Source organism: Acomys minous (genome assembly GCF_964271855.1).
Source record: "Acomys minous genome assembly, chromosome: 10".
NCBI classification, from domain to species: Eukaryota; Metazoa; Chordata; class Mammalia; order Rodentia; family Muridae; genus Acomys; species Acomys minous.
Genome location: NC_140491.1, coordinates 64,860,537 through 64,878,826, shown reverse-complemented (window position 1 = coordinate 64,878,826; position 18,290 = coordinate 64,860,537). Strand labels below are relative to the sequence as shown.

Here is an 18,290-nt window from a genome sequence, read left to right as displayed (position 1 = left end):
TTATCATAAGGGAATGCTTTCAAGACCTATATTCTTGGATGAGAGGGATGCTCAGAGATGAAAGAAATTAAGAGAGACTTGAATTACCAAACAAATTCATAACACATTCAGGAGTAAACAGATGACACTTGGGAGCCATGGACTTGCTCTAGGAGAAAAGCAAGGCAGGCTGCTTGCTGTTTCCACTCACATGCAAACACTGTTAGTCCTTACTCTGGAAGGGGACAACTAGGCAACTTATTTTTGACATTCTGAGATTTAAAACATATACACACGTAAAGTTGTTTGCATTTACTAAAGCCTTATCAAGAAATGGTATTAAATATTCCTCATTTTTAAAAGTCTACAACTTTTCCCATGAGAAATAGAGAAATAATAAATAGCTGTACTTCAATAAATCAAACTTCCCTAGTCTTCTCTTCTTCCTTTGTGAACAGCAGAGCAAATTAATGATTTTAGAGTCTGGACATCTTATAATGAGTTTAAACTGATTTTCTCTGTTAATTCTTTTGTGGAATTTCAGCAGGTACTAAATTAAAAATATGTGTCAGCATAAACAAGTATACTAAACAAATGTGCTAAACAAATTTACTATACAGAACATCTTTTCAAATTACTGTGCTTACAAAGATTTAACTACAACTGTTAACATTCAGGTTGTTTTTGCTTTTGGTTGGTTGGTTGGTTGGTTGGTTTTGGTTATAGTTGTAGTTGTTGTTGTTGCTGTTGTTTTGCCTTATCTATAAAACATTTCTGCAGAAGTTTAAATTAGTTTTTACTTAAGTTCATTATTTTTAAAAATTAACGTTGATTGCTAATTTTATATATCAATTTTTCCAGGGCATAGGATGTCCAGAAGTTTAGATAGTATTGTAGATGTATCTTCAAGGAAGTTTCTAGATAAAATAATAGTTGAATTGGTAAATTAAATAAATTATATTAAACATTAAAATAGGAAACTCTGAACTCTGATATTCTGTGATAATCAATATCCAAATGTGTCAGCATTATGAGTTCTTCTTGCGACTCCAAACAGCTAGCTTTTGTGGTGGAAACTGGAATCACGAACTCCCCTGTGCCTCCTGCCTGCAGACCACAGGCCCTTGGGTTTCCCTGTTGTCATTACCATGTGCATGGACCTGTTATTACTTTACATATGTATCCTTGTAGTTGTTTCTAGAACACCTCCACAATTATGCCTTCATAACACTATCACACAGAAAGGAAGGAAGGAAGGAAGGAAGGAAGGAAGGAAGGAAGGAAGGAAGGAAGAAAGAAAGGGAAGGGAGGGAGAGAGAAAGTTAAGCAGGTTCTAATTGATCATAGTTAATTTTTATATTCATATGACTATCCTAAGGCATGTAAAACCAAGTATGGAACAACTCACTTTAAAAAAAAATAGTGTTCAGTTTAACAACATTATTTATATCTCAATAATAATGACCTTTTTAACATTAGAACTACTAAAGGTAATTAAGCTCAAAGAGAAGAAAACGTCTCCCAAACTACTTTTTTATTGTTGTCTTCTAATGGTAGGTTATAATTACTCTTTGTTAGAAGCAGTTCTAGGAATCTACAAACAAAACCTAGTTTCTGCCCATACACTTGCCTTTTCATTTCCTTTTCCCGTGCTTGGAAGGCCAAAACTACTATTTTCCCTTGTTCTGTCCTTTCCTTACAAATCAGTTATTCTATGTTGACAGAAAGAATGTCGATTATTCTTTATACACAGGAGGATTAAGCTACAGCTTTGAGTCACTTCTCATGAAGATTTCTCTTACATGAAGAACACTGCTCACGGCCTTCTCATGACTTCAGTCAACACAGTCCTGGAAACCCTGGAATTCGTGTATTTCTGAGCACTGCCAACGGAGCACAATCAGAACTGAGGAGTGTGGGGGCCAGTGTTCCTTCAGGCAGCACACAGAGCAGATCAGAGGATTTGAATGAGGGACTTGACTTGCTCTAAACTTAACTTTTGTATAACAATAAATACACTTCTCCACAGCTGCTTAGGTGTAGTCCTCTGAGCCTGCTCCATCCTGGTGCCACAAAGCCTTATTACATCCTCAAGTGTCACTTTATTTGATCATTCTACATAATTCAGATTACCTACACGTACCATGTGTACATACGTGTCCACACAGGCCAGAAGAGTACATTGGTCCCTGGGAGCTGGAACTAGCGGATGTTATAAGCCCTCTGAGATGGGTAGATGGAACAAAATGCCAGTCACCGGCAAGAACATGGCGTGCTCTTAATCATGAGCTTTCTGCCACCCGAATGTTTGTATACTAAATTGTAGTGTCTTATTTAACAGCAAAGGTCATGTAGAGCCCCATTCATTAATTAATAGACTATATCCCAACAGGTACAAGGAGCTACAAACTACAAATCTGTCTTTCAGGAAAACTACAATACCACATCATGATCCGTGTGTGTGTGTGTGTGTGTGTGTGTGTGTGTGTGTGTGTGTGTGTGTAGCTACATACCTGAATTTATCTGCTTTTCTAAGTATATAATATTTTTAATTTTAAAAATTATTTTCTTATTTGGTGTGAACATATGTGTGCCATGTCCTCAGATCCCCTGGAACTGCAGTTACCAGGTTGTGAGCTCCCATGTGGTGGGGATCCAGGCCAGGTCCTCTGGAAGTCCAGCAGTGGCTGCTAACCAATAAGACACCATTCCAACCCAAATATAGTCTTTTAATTTATAAATAATGATTTTTTTCTTCATTTTGTCCATTATTATTTTTTTCTATTTCAAGCTTTATTTAATTAGCTCAAAGAATTTTGCTTGCTCTGCCTTTAAAACAGGCTTCCAATGTTATATATTCTTGTGCTCCATTCTCCCAAATGTGTAATATACTTGTAGACAATCCTAAATCTTATAGACTGTATCACCAACGTCCACATCTTTCTCAGAACATAACAACTGCTATTTTGCTATATATTAATAATTCAAATTTGAACCATTTTAAGTGATATATAATTAAAGCCTTTGCCTAAAGGTTGGGTGCATATCTAGAAGCCCATGGAAGAGAAAAAATATTATCTAAATATATTAAATGAAAAAAATTAAGTTAAAAAAAAACTTCACGTCTTCAAAAGAACTAAACATGGTGACAGTCATGTGAGTGGAGAGGGGCATACCTCTTTCTTAAAAGGCCACTCAAAAAACCATAGATCATTACACAATAAGCAATTCTAATGGCACAAGCGTTCAAGATGTCAGTGCCTACGCCTTTTTCTAGTGCATATGAAAAGGCTGGGGTTTTCCCCTCACTGTATGATAGCATTCATGAAACAACAGATGATTTAACTTCTCTAGATGTGTACTTCCACTTCCAAGCAGGTTTAGTTATCGGCAAGTTCTTAAAGTGAACTGAAAAATCACTTTCTTGGGCTTTCAATTTCTGGGAACAGACATTTTTCAGGTTTTTCACAGGAAATATATGAAGGCAGCAATAAATACAGTTTAATTTTTCTTGCTCGCTCACCCCCCAAACTCTGGTTTCCATCATTCTCAATTTATTGATCTAGATACTAAAAACATTACCCTTTGCTTTCTGCCATGTCCTAGTGAAGAAATGGAAGTAAGAAACCAATGTAACACAAAAGATTCATCAATAAACTCGCTTTAAAAATTGTTACACGAAAGTGAAACTTAGCTAAAAAAAGCATGCATGCCTCTGCCAGGCAGTTGAAGAGGTCAGAACCTTGGCTGATGGCCACTAATTAAGTCCTGTGCCTCTTATCAGAAAAAAGAATAATTGCACCATACAGGCATGTTTACCCTGGTTAATGTCTCTCAGGAAAAGCTGCACTGGTCTGTGTAAAGATAACTGTTTCCGTATATTAAATTGTAAATCTACCCATTTATCCAAACAACTCAACTTTGGAGTTTCTGTCGCTGTAAAACAACTGGCCAAAGCCTAAGTTATCACAATGAGCCTGTACAGGCTAAGAGGTATTTCTGTTCATAGCCAGTCTACCTTTGTTGCCTTAGTCAAAACAGGTCACACACTAGTATGACTAGAAAGACGTAGCACTGCCATTACACTGTTTTCTAAGCCCAACAGACACCTCAGGCCATCCAGTCCCCACCCTAATTATATCTAGTCCGCTGTTGTCCTAACTTAAAAGACGTGTCAGCCCATTTGCTTACATAACTGTATAAATCAACAAACTTCTGTGTTCTCTTCACATTTTGTTTGAGAAAGGAAATAAAATTTAAATGCTACTAAGATCATATTTTCTCTTATTCAATTTTCTTTAAATTTACTTAGTTTTATTTCACATGCACTGGTATTTTGCCTGCATGTACTGTCAGATCCCCCCAAGGACGGGAGTTACAGACCGTTGCGATCTGCCATTGGTCCTCTGGAAGAGCAGACAGTGCTCTTAACCACTGGGCCATCTCGCCAGTCCTAGAAATCATATTTTCAAATATTTGATGATTACTAAACAACTCATTCTGTCTTTTTATCAGGTTCATAATATTTGCATTGATTCTGTACAAGTTATTGCACTCTGGGCTTTATTCTACCTAATACTGCTCACATTATTAATCTGTAAAATGATGGTGGATTACACTTTCTCTATTTTTTATCTTCTATAGAAATGCTGCCATCTGTGTGTTGTATAACAAAGACTTACCTAACCCAAGTGCTCTCAACAGGTAACAGCAAAATTATTGTGAAAAATTATGAGAGGGTTCATACCATCTGTACATAAAGTACTGGGAATATAAATAAAAAATGGGAAGAATTAGACTGCTCAATTTAGTTCTAATTCTTGTAATACTTTCTGATACTTGAATATAATAAGTGAAAAAATAAATCTAATATATATGCAAATTCCATAGCAAGAACATACTGCCAATAACTCCTTTCTGGAGCGTTTTCCAGGCATAAGTGTTAGGTTTGTAGCCTTATAAATTAGTAGCATTTCCCCTTACCAAAAAGACTATGGATTTCTTGTTTTCTATGCACCACCTAGCATGAAACAACACTCATAAAAATTTAATGATTATGAAGCCCTACCAGGCTTAATTTTAATTTAAGGAAACATCAATGTTGAAATGGACCAAAAAGCAAATTCTATCAGATTTAGAGTAAAAATAATGTTACTAGTCTAAAAAAACTAAAAATAATTGCTGAAGTCAAGGTGAAATGACTTATAGAAAACCCTGAAAACAAACAACAATAAAAACACTCCGGAATGCTCACTGCCTCTCGTTAAAGCGTGCATACATAAACTACTGCTCAGTTTGGGCTCTATAAAAGCTACACGGTCTAGGCTTTTGCCCATGATTTGTGTTCCTTGTGATTTCCTTTATTTTTTATTCACCTATTTGTTTTCACACATTTCTCCACCAATAGGATATATAATTTGTAGATAACAGAGCTATGAATGTAGAATATTACTTAAAGACTACTCTAAGAAGTTTTCCATCAATTTCCTTTCTTTTGAACTATTATAGATCCCTAATAATTGCTTGGATTATAAGTAAAAATGTCATAAGATTTTTTTAATCTTACATTTTTCATAAAGTGTAGTTTGATTTCAGGCTTCCCTCGGCTCCTACCTGCTGCAGGGCATGGACGGCATGCCCTACCCTCTACCCTGAATTCTCTAGCCCAGAGGCCGGCCTTCCCCTATCCCAGAGGATCTTCACTGTATAATCCAGACTTTTTGTGCCTCCCACCTCTCTCTCTCCTCTGCTCTTTTCTCTCTTTCTATCTCTTCTCTCTCTGCATCTCCCACACGCCCCTCTCTCATTCCCTCCCCGGCTCCCTCCCTCTCTCCCTCCCCCACCCTGCATGGTGGCCAAGAGCTGCTTCCAATAAACCAGATCTTATATATTATAACTTCATCTTGCAATTAGCTCATTCAGACATATGAATCATAGTTGACATAAACACTAGTTTCTAAAAAAATAATAATAATAATAAGTGTGCATAGGCATACATCCTTCTCATATTTCTGAAAGCAATAAATAACCAAAGAACATGAGCACTAAATGGTATAAAGCAATGTCGCTAAAATTCCTTCCCAGAAGGAGATGAAACTAAGGTCTCTCCCTTCTCCTAATGAAAATATTGAGCTTCCTGGCTGCAGAGCACAGGTGAGGGATTACTCACTGGGATGTGGCCATGCCTTCTCCACCGGCCACACCCAGAAAGCCTCGGTCAGCAGGAGGGAGAGATTCCCACAGCCACCTAGACGGACCCCTCTCTAGTCTTCCCCTTGACATATATATGTGCATAATAGATCACATATATGAATATATAGATTCTAATATATACATATTCTAATCCCTCGTCTGTGCCATGTACAAACTTGCCAGTTGGTAACGAGCAGTTAAATACTGGAGGTGGGTACAAGGGAGTGCAGGAAGTGTAAACTGCCAACAAGGCCAGCTAGGATGAATTTTTTTGCAAGAGAAAGAGGTGAATGGCCCAGATGGCAGTTGCTTGGCTCTGAGGACAATCACTCCTGATAAGTAGCTATTTCACTTATGGAGTTTTTAGTCTGTTTGCTCTGGGTATGCGTTTCTCAAATGTGCTGGGAGAAACGGTGTCAGCGCTCTGAATGGAAAGAGCATTTTCACCAGAGGTATGTAGAAAGTCAGCTGAAGCTGCCTACGCATCTGAGAACAGGACATCGAAACAGTAAAACCAGACTCTGGTGAGGTAAGACTGTGGTGAGGTCCTGTGAATTGAACTGTGGGAACTGGGCACAGAGTAAAGACTAAGACCAACGGCTGCACTTGCAAGAGATTAGAGTTCAGAGACTGATTTGGAAGGACACAACCAAGTTCAAGGTTGATATAAACCTCTTATCTGAAGATAGTGAAATATGAGCGAAACTGCTTCTCTAAGGCAAGGAGTTTGTGAGATAAGCATTTACCTCCTTGCAATATGAAAATTGAAACTACATGAAATAACACTTATTCACAACAAGGACACCTTGCTCAAGCATTTGTTAAATGTACTGCTTATTTATTTCATTTGGTTAATGAAAGCTAAGTATATACCATATTTCTCCGGCATATGAGACAACCCCCAATTTTAACTTTTAACTTTTAAATACAGCGTCTGGAATGTACTCGCTGTATAAGACTACCCCTCTTGTAATGCACATCCTGTCCAGCAAGTCGGGCTGCAAACTCTGTATTTTAATTTGAATTTTTCCTCAAGTCCTTATGTTTCTGAACAGTTTCTTCTGAAGAATAAGTCTAAGAAGATTCCATATTTTCTCCACGATAGAGTCTGGTAGCAATACAATGTTCAGCCTCCAATGATAGGACTCACAGTATCCTTCCCTTTATTTTGATGAATCCCATTAGTGCCTAGGTGCATCTTAATGTAAAGAATCGATGTACAGGCCAAGTATTCTCTATAAGGTAGCTCATGAGAATGTGAACATATAGCTGGGGATAGTGGTGCAGCCTTTAACCCCCACACTAACTTGGAAGGCAGAGGCAGGCAGGGCTCTGTGTTCAAGGCCAGCCTGTTCTACAGAGCAAGTTCTAGGACATCCGGGGCTCCACAGAGAAGACCTGTCTCAAAGGAAACAAAGATCAAAAAGAAAGAAATAAAGAGAAAGAATGTGGATATATTTGCATTGGAAATTCAACTAACTTTATATTAAAGACAATTAACTGGGTCATGATAGAGATTATTTTGAATTGTTGTTTCTTGTAGAACTTTTCATAAGCTCTGAACCCAGGTGACAATACGAAATCATAGTCCTGATGCTTGGAGGGTATCTGAGACTCCTATGCAACAAACTGTAAATGACTCTTTTTAGTAAATGAATTAACAGAACCGTGTTTGGGCAATCCATCTCTGTTACAAATCTTTTGTGCTTATAGTAATACAGTAGCAATAATACAGTGTCATAGCTTAAGCATTCCCTATAGCATGATTAGCAACAGTGACCCTCTCGACTTGTCCTTGCTGCTCTCTCTGTCTATGTGGTTAAAGATAACAGGGCAAAGGGATTTTTAGGATTAGCATTTATTATATTATAGCACGGTAAGTTTTATGAAAACTGAATAAATAATACCACCATAAACTAGCTATTCTTCTTCACTGGAGGGCTCTTTATTCCCTTTGTGTTAATATGGGCTACACTCCATCTCATTCATATGGCACCACACACTTGTATTTAAGAGGCTCAAGGACATTTGCGAGTGTCAACGCAGTTTCCAGTCTACTAGGCTGTAATCATAGCTATGTCAGCATGTTTGATATTAACATATCAAGTCAAAGATGACTAATACCTTAAAAATGAAACAAATATGTTACTTTAGTGTTTCAGAGAGAAACCTTTGCTTTACAGGAGGAATAGCATATGTTCAGCATTTTATAAATGCTTTCTTATTACAATTCTATAGATAAGACTAGATAACACTAGTGTTTCCATTTTACTAATGAGAAAAACCTCAGCTTATGTATGAGTCAAAGTTAACACAGTTCATTAGGGTAGTTACAAATGACACATATATCAATCCGCTTTTGCAGAGTTAGTGTTTTTCTTATAGAATTCAAAATTAAAAATAAGACCAGGCTAGAGAGAAGGCTCAGATGTAAAGAACACTGTCTGCTTTTCAAGAGGTCCTGAGCTCAATTCTTGGCAACCACATCATGGTTCACAAGTGGGATCTGAAGCCCTCTTCTGGTGTACAAGTGTACATGCAGATAGAGTACTCATATACATAAAATAAGTAAATAAATCTTTTTAAAAATTGCCCAAGTGGTGGTGGTAAAATACAGATAAGAATGTACTTTGAATCATTAAATATACTTTTAGAATTCATTCAGAAGAAGGGAGTAGTGAGGCCAATTCACTTCAGACATGGGGCTACAATAATGTAAATTAAGGATGATATTAAGTATGTTTTGCCCGTTTTGAGATATTTTTATTGGAAGGAGCTGTGCATCAATTTACATTCTGGTGAACGTTTCCAGTCCTTACATGAACCAGTAGCAGTGATAATCTCCTAAGTTTTCCACTTACAAAAAGAACAAGAAAATCTCCTCTCGTACCTACCCTACAAATTATAATGAAGTCTAATATCCTAAAGTATATAAACTTATTGAGAGCAATTAATTTGAGTTGCATGATGCTGCTTTCATTTACAACTTTGATCTTTTACAATAGCAAAGGAAAGTAATTTCTAGAGTATGAACAATGTTACTATCAAATACATGGTGCCTACAGCAGAATAGAAATTTACATGTATTATTCATACCTGCACCTCCACCTATGCTCAGAATCTTAATTTCTGCTTTTGTCTCTCCAATCCTGAAAAGCAAGCAAACAAACAAAATTATATAACTTAAGAAACCCCTGAAAGGTGTTTTGCCAATGCTTCCTGTCAAGTCTATTGAAAAGCAAAAGACGAACACATGAAAGGCCAAGAGGCCGGCACAGAAGCGGCCAGGCATGTCTGCGGCTCCTCATTTATTCCTATGCCTCTTTTTAGAGTACCTGAAAACACGGGCAAAAGGACTCTGGTCAGCTCGAGCCTGGCAAGCACGATTCTGGCAGGGCCTGGCCTTCTCCCTCATTCCTTCTGCCTTGCTAAAAATCATTAGATTACCAGCCTACAGCCAGACACCAAGGCCTGTTCCCTTATTTCACCATTCCGCCTCAGCCCTGCTATGAAAGTGTTGAAGTCCAGCAATCAAAAACCTTTGGTTCACCTAATTAACAAACCGAACCAAAATTTTCTTTAAAAATTATACCTGCAAGGTCATTTGCTGCTATTTTCCTGCCTGAGGAAGAAAGCAGCCACTTTACCTTTTCTTCCTAGCTTAATAAAGGACCTCTCTGTGAAAACAGGTATTTGGATGTGGTTTATGCCTAATCAAGGTCTAGAAGGGACCCCCCACTGTGTGTGTGTTGGGAGAAGGGGGGTTCTCCTTCAACAGGCTCCATTTCTTCCTTGAACTTGGAGGCAGAAGTGCCACTATACACATCTTACATGTAAAAAGTGGCATTTCTTTGGAGACTGAAAAACAAGAACACATAGTGTTAGGATTCTGCTTTGGTCCACCTACCTGTGAGGTCATTGCATACCTACCACGGGGGCGTGGCCAGCCCTGCCCAGTCTATAAAGGGCAGGCCCACCTCGCCCCTCCCTCCCTTACCCCCTTACTTTCTTTCTCTCTCTTACTTCCTCTCTTCTTTTCTCCTCCTCCTCCTCCTCCTCCTCCTCCTCCTCCTTCTTCTTCTCTCTCTCTCTCTCTTTCTCTCTCTCTCTCTCTCTCTCTCTCTCTTGTACCTCTCCCCCCCTTCCTTCTCTCCCCATGCTCACTTAATAAACTTCATTTAATATAATATCCACTGCCTGGCATTTTGGTATCTTATTGCCTTATTTCTTATTATTAAGCATAAAACATAGCTCTGTCAATCTCTGTGGGCATTGTACACTGAAGATATAAATAAAGCCCAGGCAAGGACTTGGTGCTTCATGCTGCCTCTATGGTGTCTTTTTCCACATTCCTTCTTCCTGTTCTCCTTTCAATAAACAAATAAATATTATGCGTTTATTGTATACCTATCCTAGGAACTACATTTGAAAAAAAAAAAAAAGAATAAGAGTACTTTCAACTTAAAATCAGAGGGCATAACTGAAATTTCATCTTTCACAGGTTCCACAGTCACCGTTCCATGTAGACTGGGGTCAGCACATCTTCAGTCTGTGCTGTGAGGCTAAAGTAAAGCAAGGACCTGGCTAAGCTAAGCGCTGAATGCGTACAATCCAAACTGAACACACATTGAGAAAGTAACCCATAACCCATATATTAAGAAATGAGTATAAAGGTCCAAAGAAGTGAATTATGATTTCAGATAAAACTGTCTACTTGGTGTCTGCTTTAGTATTTTTATACTTAGTGGCATCTATGTGTGCATCGGGTGGAACGCAGAGCCCATGACTTAATTTTTATGCCCTTTATCCTATTACATGTCAACTAATGCACCTTGTTAAGACAGACACAAAACACAAGGCTGAGGAAATGACTCAAGTTTGGAGGAGGAGGAGGAGGAGAAACAGGCATATAACACTCTGTACTTGTCCAACATGTCTGCTCTGGTTGGGCAGAAGTGCTACCACAGGGGACTAACTCCAGACAGAAATTCAGACAGTAGAAGATAAAACAACAGGTTTCTTTGTTGCTTGCAAACTAGGGCTACAGTCAGTCACTTCTTAATCTGTTCCTATAGCTACTTCCTGAAAGAGAAGGTCAACAACTTAGCCCCATAGGTGAATGGATTCCTTCTGTCACCTCAATAATGCTTATCAGCTTTGAGACAAATTGAACGCATTAATCAAAACTAAGTGATAAATAAAGGAGTCTCTGAGAAGGGTAGAAACCAGCCTCCCTGATAATGGTAAAATAACCTTTTTTTCAGGATCATATTGATGCTAAGTTGAAAGGAAAAGAGTTTGGGGGAAAGTGATAATAATAGATAAGGGAAATGAATTTAAATCAATGTTATTAGAATTGAGGACCACAACTCTTACCCTCTGGAGCAAACAGCATTCTGCCATTGCTTGTATCTGAGTCTAAGGAAAAGAATACCAGAATCCATATTTTGGAAACCTACAATTTGAAAGCGTGCTAGGGAAAAAAAAATCTGAGTTTAATGATTTGTATCTTATCTTTTTCCAAATAAGGTTGGGCTTTTGCTTTTAAAGCCTTCAAATGGTTAACACTTAGCCCGTGCTGCCAGCTATGCAGCACCAAATCAGTCCCTGCCTATTTAAAGCAAGCAGAGCTGCATTAGCAGCGAGGCCAGCGGGTTTAGGCAAGGCCCGGCGGCAGCGGCAGGCAGCTGTGGTCCGCTACAAATCTAATCCCGGGGTCCCCTCCACCTCTGTCTGCCCCCTGGGATGCATTCTACCTACCTATCTTCCACCCACAGGTTTGCCCCTGGAAAGAAACGCTTCTTTGTGTTACCTTGCTATTATGTCTGGCAGCTTCTTGTCCATGAATTCCTGCATGCACTGGTGTTCCGTGGAATGACTTAGAAACCTCCGAAAAGATTCAACGTATCTGCTGTGGTCAGAAAACAAGCTCCTCATGCAAGATGCCATGTTGAGTTCCCTAATAAAGACGTTTAACTGCCCCTCTTCCTTGTTCCTTCTCTTTCCTCTCCCTCTCCCTTCCCCCACCAGTTTCTATAACCCCGCTGGCTCCGAAACCACGCCTTAAAATAAGTTTAAAAAAAAATAACGCATGAATAAAAACTAAGTGACAGCGTTTAAACCTGCTTTGCATTTGACATGCATCCAAAACTAGCAAACAGACAGAGCTTGGGCCAGCCAAGGTTCGTTCAGGACTTTCAGCTGATACTTTACTCCCTGCGCAGCTGTAAAGCAGCCCAGCAGCTCAGAAAAGCTGTAAAAGCATTCCAAGCACTTCCTGGTTTTTTTTTTTTTTTTTTTTTTTTTTTTTTTCTGCAGCTGTCACTAGTTCGTTCTAAGTAGGAAAGGGGGTTTTCGTTGTTTTGTTTTGTTTTTAAAGCAAAAAACGGTCAGCTTTTAGACTGACTGGGATGTCACGAAGCTATATATGATTTTCAGAAACCTGCAACTGCTAAAATAGACAACCAACCAACATCTGGCTGAGTGGTTGTTGGGCCGAAGTCCCCAGCCTTCACGTATTTTAGCTTAAGACTCTTAATCGCAACTGCTGATTTCTTCAAATGTTGGTCGATTTGTTCGAACAAATCAGGAAATTTTGTAAGTCAAAGAGGAGCGTGAGAGCTGTTAGCTAAGTTTAAGGTAGTAGGAGGCCTTCCCTAGTCCCACAAAAGGCTTAGCGCTCAGGAGCTCCTGCTTTCTGAGCCTTTGGAAACTGAAAGTTTCATCCCCGGTTATTTACCACTCATCTTAAGCTCCACTTTTATCTCTGTGTGGTAGTTAGCTAACGAAGACAATAACAGATGCCTAACTGATCTCCTGACAAGTTCCACAAAGGCAATGTCTTCTGAAATGATTACAAATCTGCTTCTGCGTTTACATTGACAATGACAAAGCTGGTGGCTTGCACTACTGGGATGCACTGCACTGTCACCCGGTCTCCATCTCTTTCCTTATCAGGTAGATCTAAGAAAACTGAGATTTGAAGAGACTGAGTGGTCTGCTCAAAGCATGCCAGTGAAATGTGGTCGGGCTGGGGAATGTCTTACGCCCTAGCACCGTGCTTTCATAAAAATCTTTATACTCAATCCAAGCCTATCTCCTTGGACCTCCTAGATAGTACTGCCATCTCAGTTTGCCTAAACTAAACAAACACTATGCAAATAATCTCAAAAAGAAAAGACAAAAATGCTAAATTTGAGCACATACACATACAAGGAGAAATATTTTTACACCCAAAACATATGAAGAACTTCTAAGCATTACGTTCAAGGATACTGTTTGCTTAGAATTTGAATTGTTGGTTTTGAACATTGTCAAGACACTTTTCCCCCTTTTTTTCTTTTATTAAATAATTTTTACATATACATTTATATTATTATACATATATACAATAAACTACCTACAGCAAGAAGAACCATGACACAATCAGGAATTATATACATGTTACACTCTTAGTGTTTTGGCTATTTGTATTTGGCAGCCTGGAAGAAAATCTCTTTCCTATCTTGGTGTATCTAAAATTCTGAATGTAAATCAATATCTAGTATATCTCATTATTATCAACTTAAAACATCTATCTAGACCTAAAAACATCTTAACCCCTAAACAACTAAGCTTAATTGTAAAACTAAACTATCTGGTCTTCAACCCCATCAGAGACTTGAGAAGGAATAAACTTGATTACCTGAGTATGCTGGGAGTGCACGTTAGTAGCTTTCCAAATGAGAAGATGACAGAGACAGTTTGCTTCCTGAACAGTCACCCAAATCTCTCTATAATGTTGGGACATCACCTTCAGCCTTCTGGCCCAATGTATCTGACAGACATATTTGTGAGGCAGGAAATATTGGGAATTTGCTTACACTGTTTTGGCAAAGTTGGCTGTCGACTCTGCCTGCATCCAAGCTTGCCTCTTTTTAGGCAGAATTCTGTCTGCAGTAGAAACGAGGACATTTTGCCCAGTGGCTTGTTTGCCACATTTGAATCCATCTCCATAAGGAGGTTCTTTGATGCTCATCATCTTCTTTGAGGTAGGCTGGGTATTGCCAGGAGTTAACCTGTCTCATTGTCAGTGGATCTTAAAAATAATGAAAACACTTTAAATTACCATATTCTATGTCTCTGAGGCTTTTGAAGACCTTATCTAACTATTTTACATTGTCTTTCTATAGAATCATATCTATCTGTTGTACCTAAGATGTATATTCTTTTATAAAAATGGGCTAGTAACTGAGATGACCATGATTTGATCAACTAAAAATTAACTTGTATAACTTGTTTATTCTAATCAGCCTGCAATGGCACTTTCAAAGTATTGGAAGTAAACTTTGCATTATAATTGAGTTATATGGATACAATACCTCATATTTGAGTAGGAAGCTGAAGATGATGCTCCAACACTAAAAGAGTTATGTGTAACTATTCAGGTAGCAAACTGTCTCTGTTATCTTCTCATTTGGGGAGCTGCTAACTTGCACCCCCTGTATACTCAGGTAATCAAGTTTATTCCTTCTCAAGTCTCTGATAGGTTGAAGATCAGATAGTTTAGTTTTACAATTAAGCTTAGTTGTTTAGGGATTAAGATGTTTTTAGGTCTAAATAGAAGTTTTAAGTTGGTAATGACAGATATGATAAATATTGATTTACATTTAGAATTTTAGATACACCAAGATAGGAAAGATGTTTTCTTCAAGGCTCCCAAATATAAATAGCCAAAGCACCAAGAATGTAACATTTATGTAATTCCTGACTGTGTCATGGTTCTTCTTGCTGTAGGTAGTTTATTGTATATATGTGTAATAATATAAATGTATATGTAAAATATATTTAATTTAAAAAGTTACATTGTTAAAAAAAACCCAAAAACAAACATACAAACAAAAAAAATTACAGATTCATGATGGTCAAGATTCCATCCTATAAACAACTTAAACAATAATAACCACAACAACAAACAAAATAAAAGAAATTTTTAAAAAAAGAAAGAAAGAAATGCTCAGAGTCCTTAATCATCAGGGAAATGCAAATCAAAATGACTCTGAGATTTCATTTTACACCTGTCAAAATGGCTAAGAACAAAAACTCAAGTGACAGCACCTGCTGGAAAGGATAAAGAGCAAGAAGATCAGCGCTCCATTGCTGGTAGTGGTTGCACAACCACTTTGGAAATCAATCTGGTGCTTTCTGAGAAAACTGCACTAGTACTACCTCAAGACCCAGCTATATCACTCCTGGGCATATACGCAAAAGATGCTCCACCACATAGCAACAACACTTGCTCAATTATGTTCCTAGCAACTTTATTCATCATAGCCAGAAACTGGAAACAACCTAGACGACCCTCTCCCCGAGAATGGATAAAGAACCTGTGGTATATTTGCACAATGGAATACTACTCAGCCATTAAAAACAAGAAAATCATGAAATTTGCAGGCAAATGGGTGGAACTAGAAAAGATCATCCTAAGGGAGGTAACCCAGGCCTGGAAAGACACACATGGTATGTACTCACTTATAAGTGGACATTAACCATGTAGTATAGGATAGCCATTCTACAATCCAAAGACCCAAAGAAGCTAGGTAACAAGGAAGGCTCAAGGAAGGATGCTGGACTCTCAGAAGGGGAAATAAGACGTTGGAACTGGAGGAAGGGAGGGAACTGGGTGGGAGTGAGGGTGACGAAGGTAATTGGGATAGAGGTCAGATGTGGGGAGAGGGCTGGGAGAGAGAACAGAAATCTGTGCGCGGGCCACCCCTGACTCTGTTGCCTACCTTTGGATCCTTTCCCCTAGCTGGCCTGCCTTAGTGGCCTCCATGGGAGGGCTGGGTTGGTACCTGTTGGGGAAGATGAGAAGGAGGAGTATGTGAGCATGAGACTGCAAGGAGAAGAGGGGGGCTGCGAACAGGTTGTACAGTGAACAAACAAATAAATAAATTATTGGGGGGGGGAAGAAATACAGAAGACAGAAAAAATAGTTGTGCTTTTTTTTCTAATGCATTTTTCTAGAGTTCGGTATCCGTTTGCCTATTTTCCATTCCTTCAATGACAAAGCACAGAAAACAACTGGACACCCTCCATGTGCAAACAGATATCAGCACATCCTGAGGTTCTGACTGTGCAATGGTGAAGTCTCAAGACCTCGTAAACATTCATCGTGATGCAAGTCCTTCATCTCTGTACATTCATCAGGCTAACGTATAAGCAACGGTTTTCTTCTGTCCATCAGGCCTAAGGTAGAAGCTGTGATGCTTTCCACTTCTTTCTCTTTAAGTGAACATCCTGCCTATGTAATGCCTGAGAAATCCTGCTTCACATTTCACCATGGACTACTATCCTGGTGTTAATAAAAATCAAAATATGAGGTTTTCGGATAAATAGGTGGATTAGGAAATGAAGATTGTAAATAGGGTAACTCAAACCAGAAGATAAACATATATCTCTAATGTTAGCCTTGAGTCTTCATAAGTGTATGTTCCATTTGGAATACCTATGAAGGCCAAAAATAGGTAAGGGCCCATGGTGGGAGTAGGTTTCAACTGAAGGAATGTTGAACAAAGTCATATAAAGGGCTAAAAGTAAATAGTGGCAAAGGAAGAGTTTAATCAGGAAGAGGATGGGGGCATATAAAAAAGAATATAGCATGGGATAACAAACAATAAAAACATACTGAAAAGCCATATGAAAATCTACTATTGAATGTGAAGATTACAAACACACACATATAAATAAAGCTTTACTATAACGAGCAACTTTGTTTCTATTAGACACTACAGAATATCACACACACACACACACACACACACACACACACACACTTAGGATTCTGCTTCCGTCAGCCTACTTGTGATGTCATTGCTTACCCGCCATGGGGACATGGCCCTGCCCAGGGCCATATAAAAGGACAAGCTGTCCATGTGGCCTCCTCTCTCTACCCTCTCTCTACTCCCCCTTCTCTCTTCCTCTTCCACCTCTCTCTCTCTCTCTCTCTTCTTACTCTTCCTGTCTCTGTCTCTCTCTCTCTAAGGTATCCCTTCCCCCTTTCCTTCTCCCCCTATGCTAATTTAATAAACCTCATATAACATAATATCTGGTACCCTGTATCTATCATTATCTTATTATCATATATAAAATTGGTCTCATATATAAAACACACACACACACATACACACACACATACACACACACAAACAAAACAAAACCCCCAACAACAACAAAACCCCCAGTGCCTGGAATTGGTTACCTCCTTCCGAGTTGTTGGCAAGTGAGATCTCATAATCTGCCAAACATTACACGCTACTGCCAATGCTCTTAACTAGCCTCCAGAATTTGATGGTAATACCCTGTTGCTGGAGACAATAGAACAAAGAGTCATGGAAGAATTGAGGAACCATTTCCTGCTGCACAGCTTTTGTCGTATAGGAGGGGCAGTAGCTATGAAGAACAGATAGTTCTTCACTGAGCCTCTTTTTGCTCGCACTTCAGGCATTCTCTAGACAACATTTCCCAATTTCTCTTGCACTTTTATGGCATCTTAAAGTGTATGGTCAGGGGAACACAGGTGGAAGCAGTTGGTGGCCTTGGCCTTTGCCCCCAACATGTAGAGTCCTCTTTCTTTCTTGTCTCCTCATGGATTTTGACTCGTGGTGATCACTAAACTTCCCAATTAGGCCGAATGTAGTAGATCCAGTTTTAAACCTGTTTCTTTAGAAGACTGTGCAAACCATCTCTGTGGAATGCACTGTGCCCTTAAAACAGAAAATAAAGTGCCCTGGCTTGTTTTATGTCAACTTGACACAAACTGAGAAAATGCATTCATTAGGTTTGTGGGCAAGCCTGTAGAGCGTGTTCTTAGTTAGTGACTGGAGTGGAAGGTCCAGTCCATCCAGTGTGTGTGTGTGTGTGTGTGTGTGTGTGTGTGTGTGTGTGTGTGTATGTGTGTGTTGGGGGTGTGTGTGAGGGGTGTCCTGCTGGCGCTGGGTTCTGTAAGAAAACTGGCTGAGCAAGCCAAGGACCAACCCCTTCATGGCCTCTGCATCAGCTTCTGTGCCCAGGTTCCCGCCCTGTTTGAGTTCCTCTCCCTCTCTCCCTTGCCTTTCTCAATAATAAATACTGACATGAAA

General features: G+C 39.0%; 1 protein-coding gene across 1 annotated transcript in view; it reads right to left on the bottom strand.

Moving 5' to 3' along the window:
- The window catches only part of HNMT (histamine N-methyltransferase), a 30,677-nt gene extending 18,269 nt beyond the window's left edge, over positions 1-12,408 (bottom strand). Inside the window, exons 1-2 of the mRNA XM_084799600.1 lie at positions 11,984-12,408; positions 9,268-9,320 (exon numbers count right to left, since the gene is read on the bottom strand). Coding sequence (XP_084655726.1) covers positions 9,268-9,320; positions 11,984-12,120 — 190 coding nt within the window. The 5' untranslated portion in view covers positions 12,121-12,408. The remainder of the gene's footprint in view (positions 1-9,267; positions 9,321-11,983) is intronic.
- Between the last annotated feature and the right edge of the window lie 5,882 nt (positions 12,409-18,290).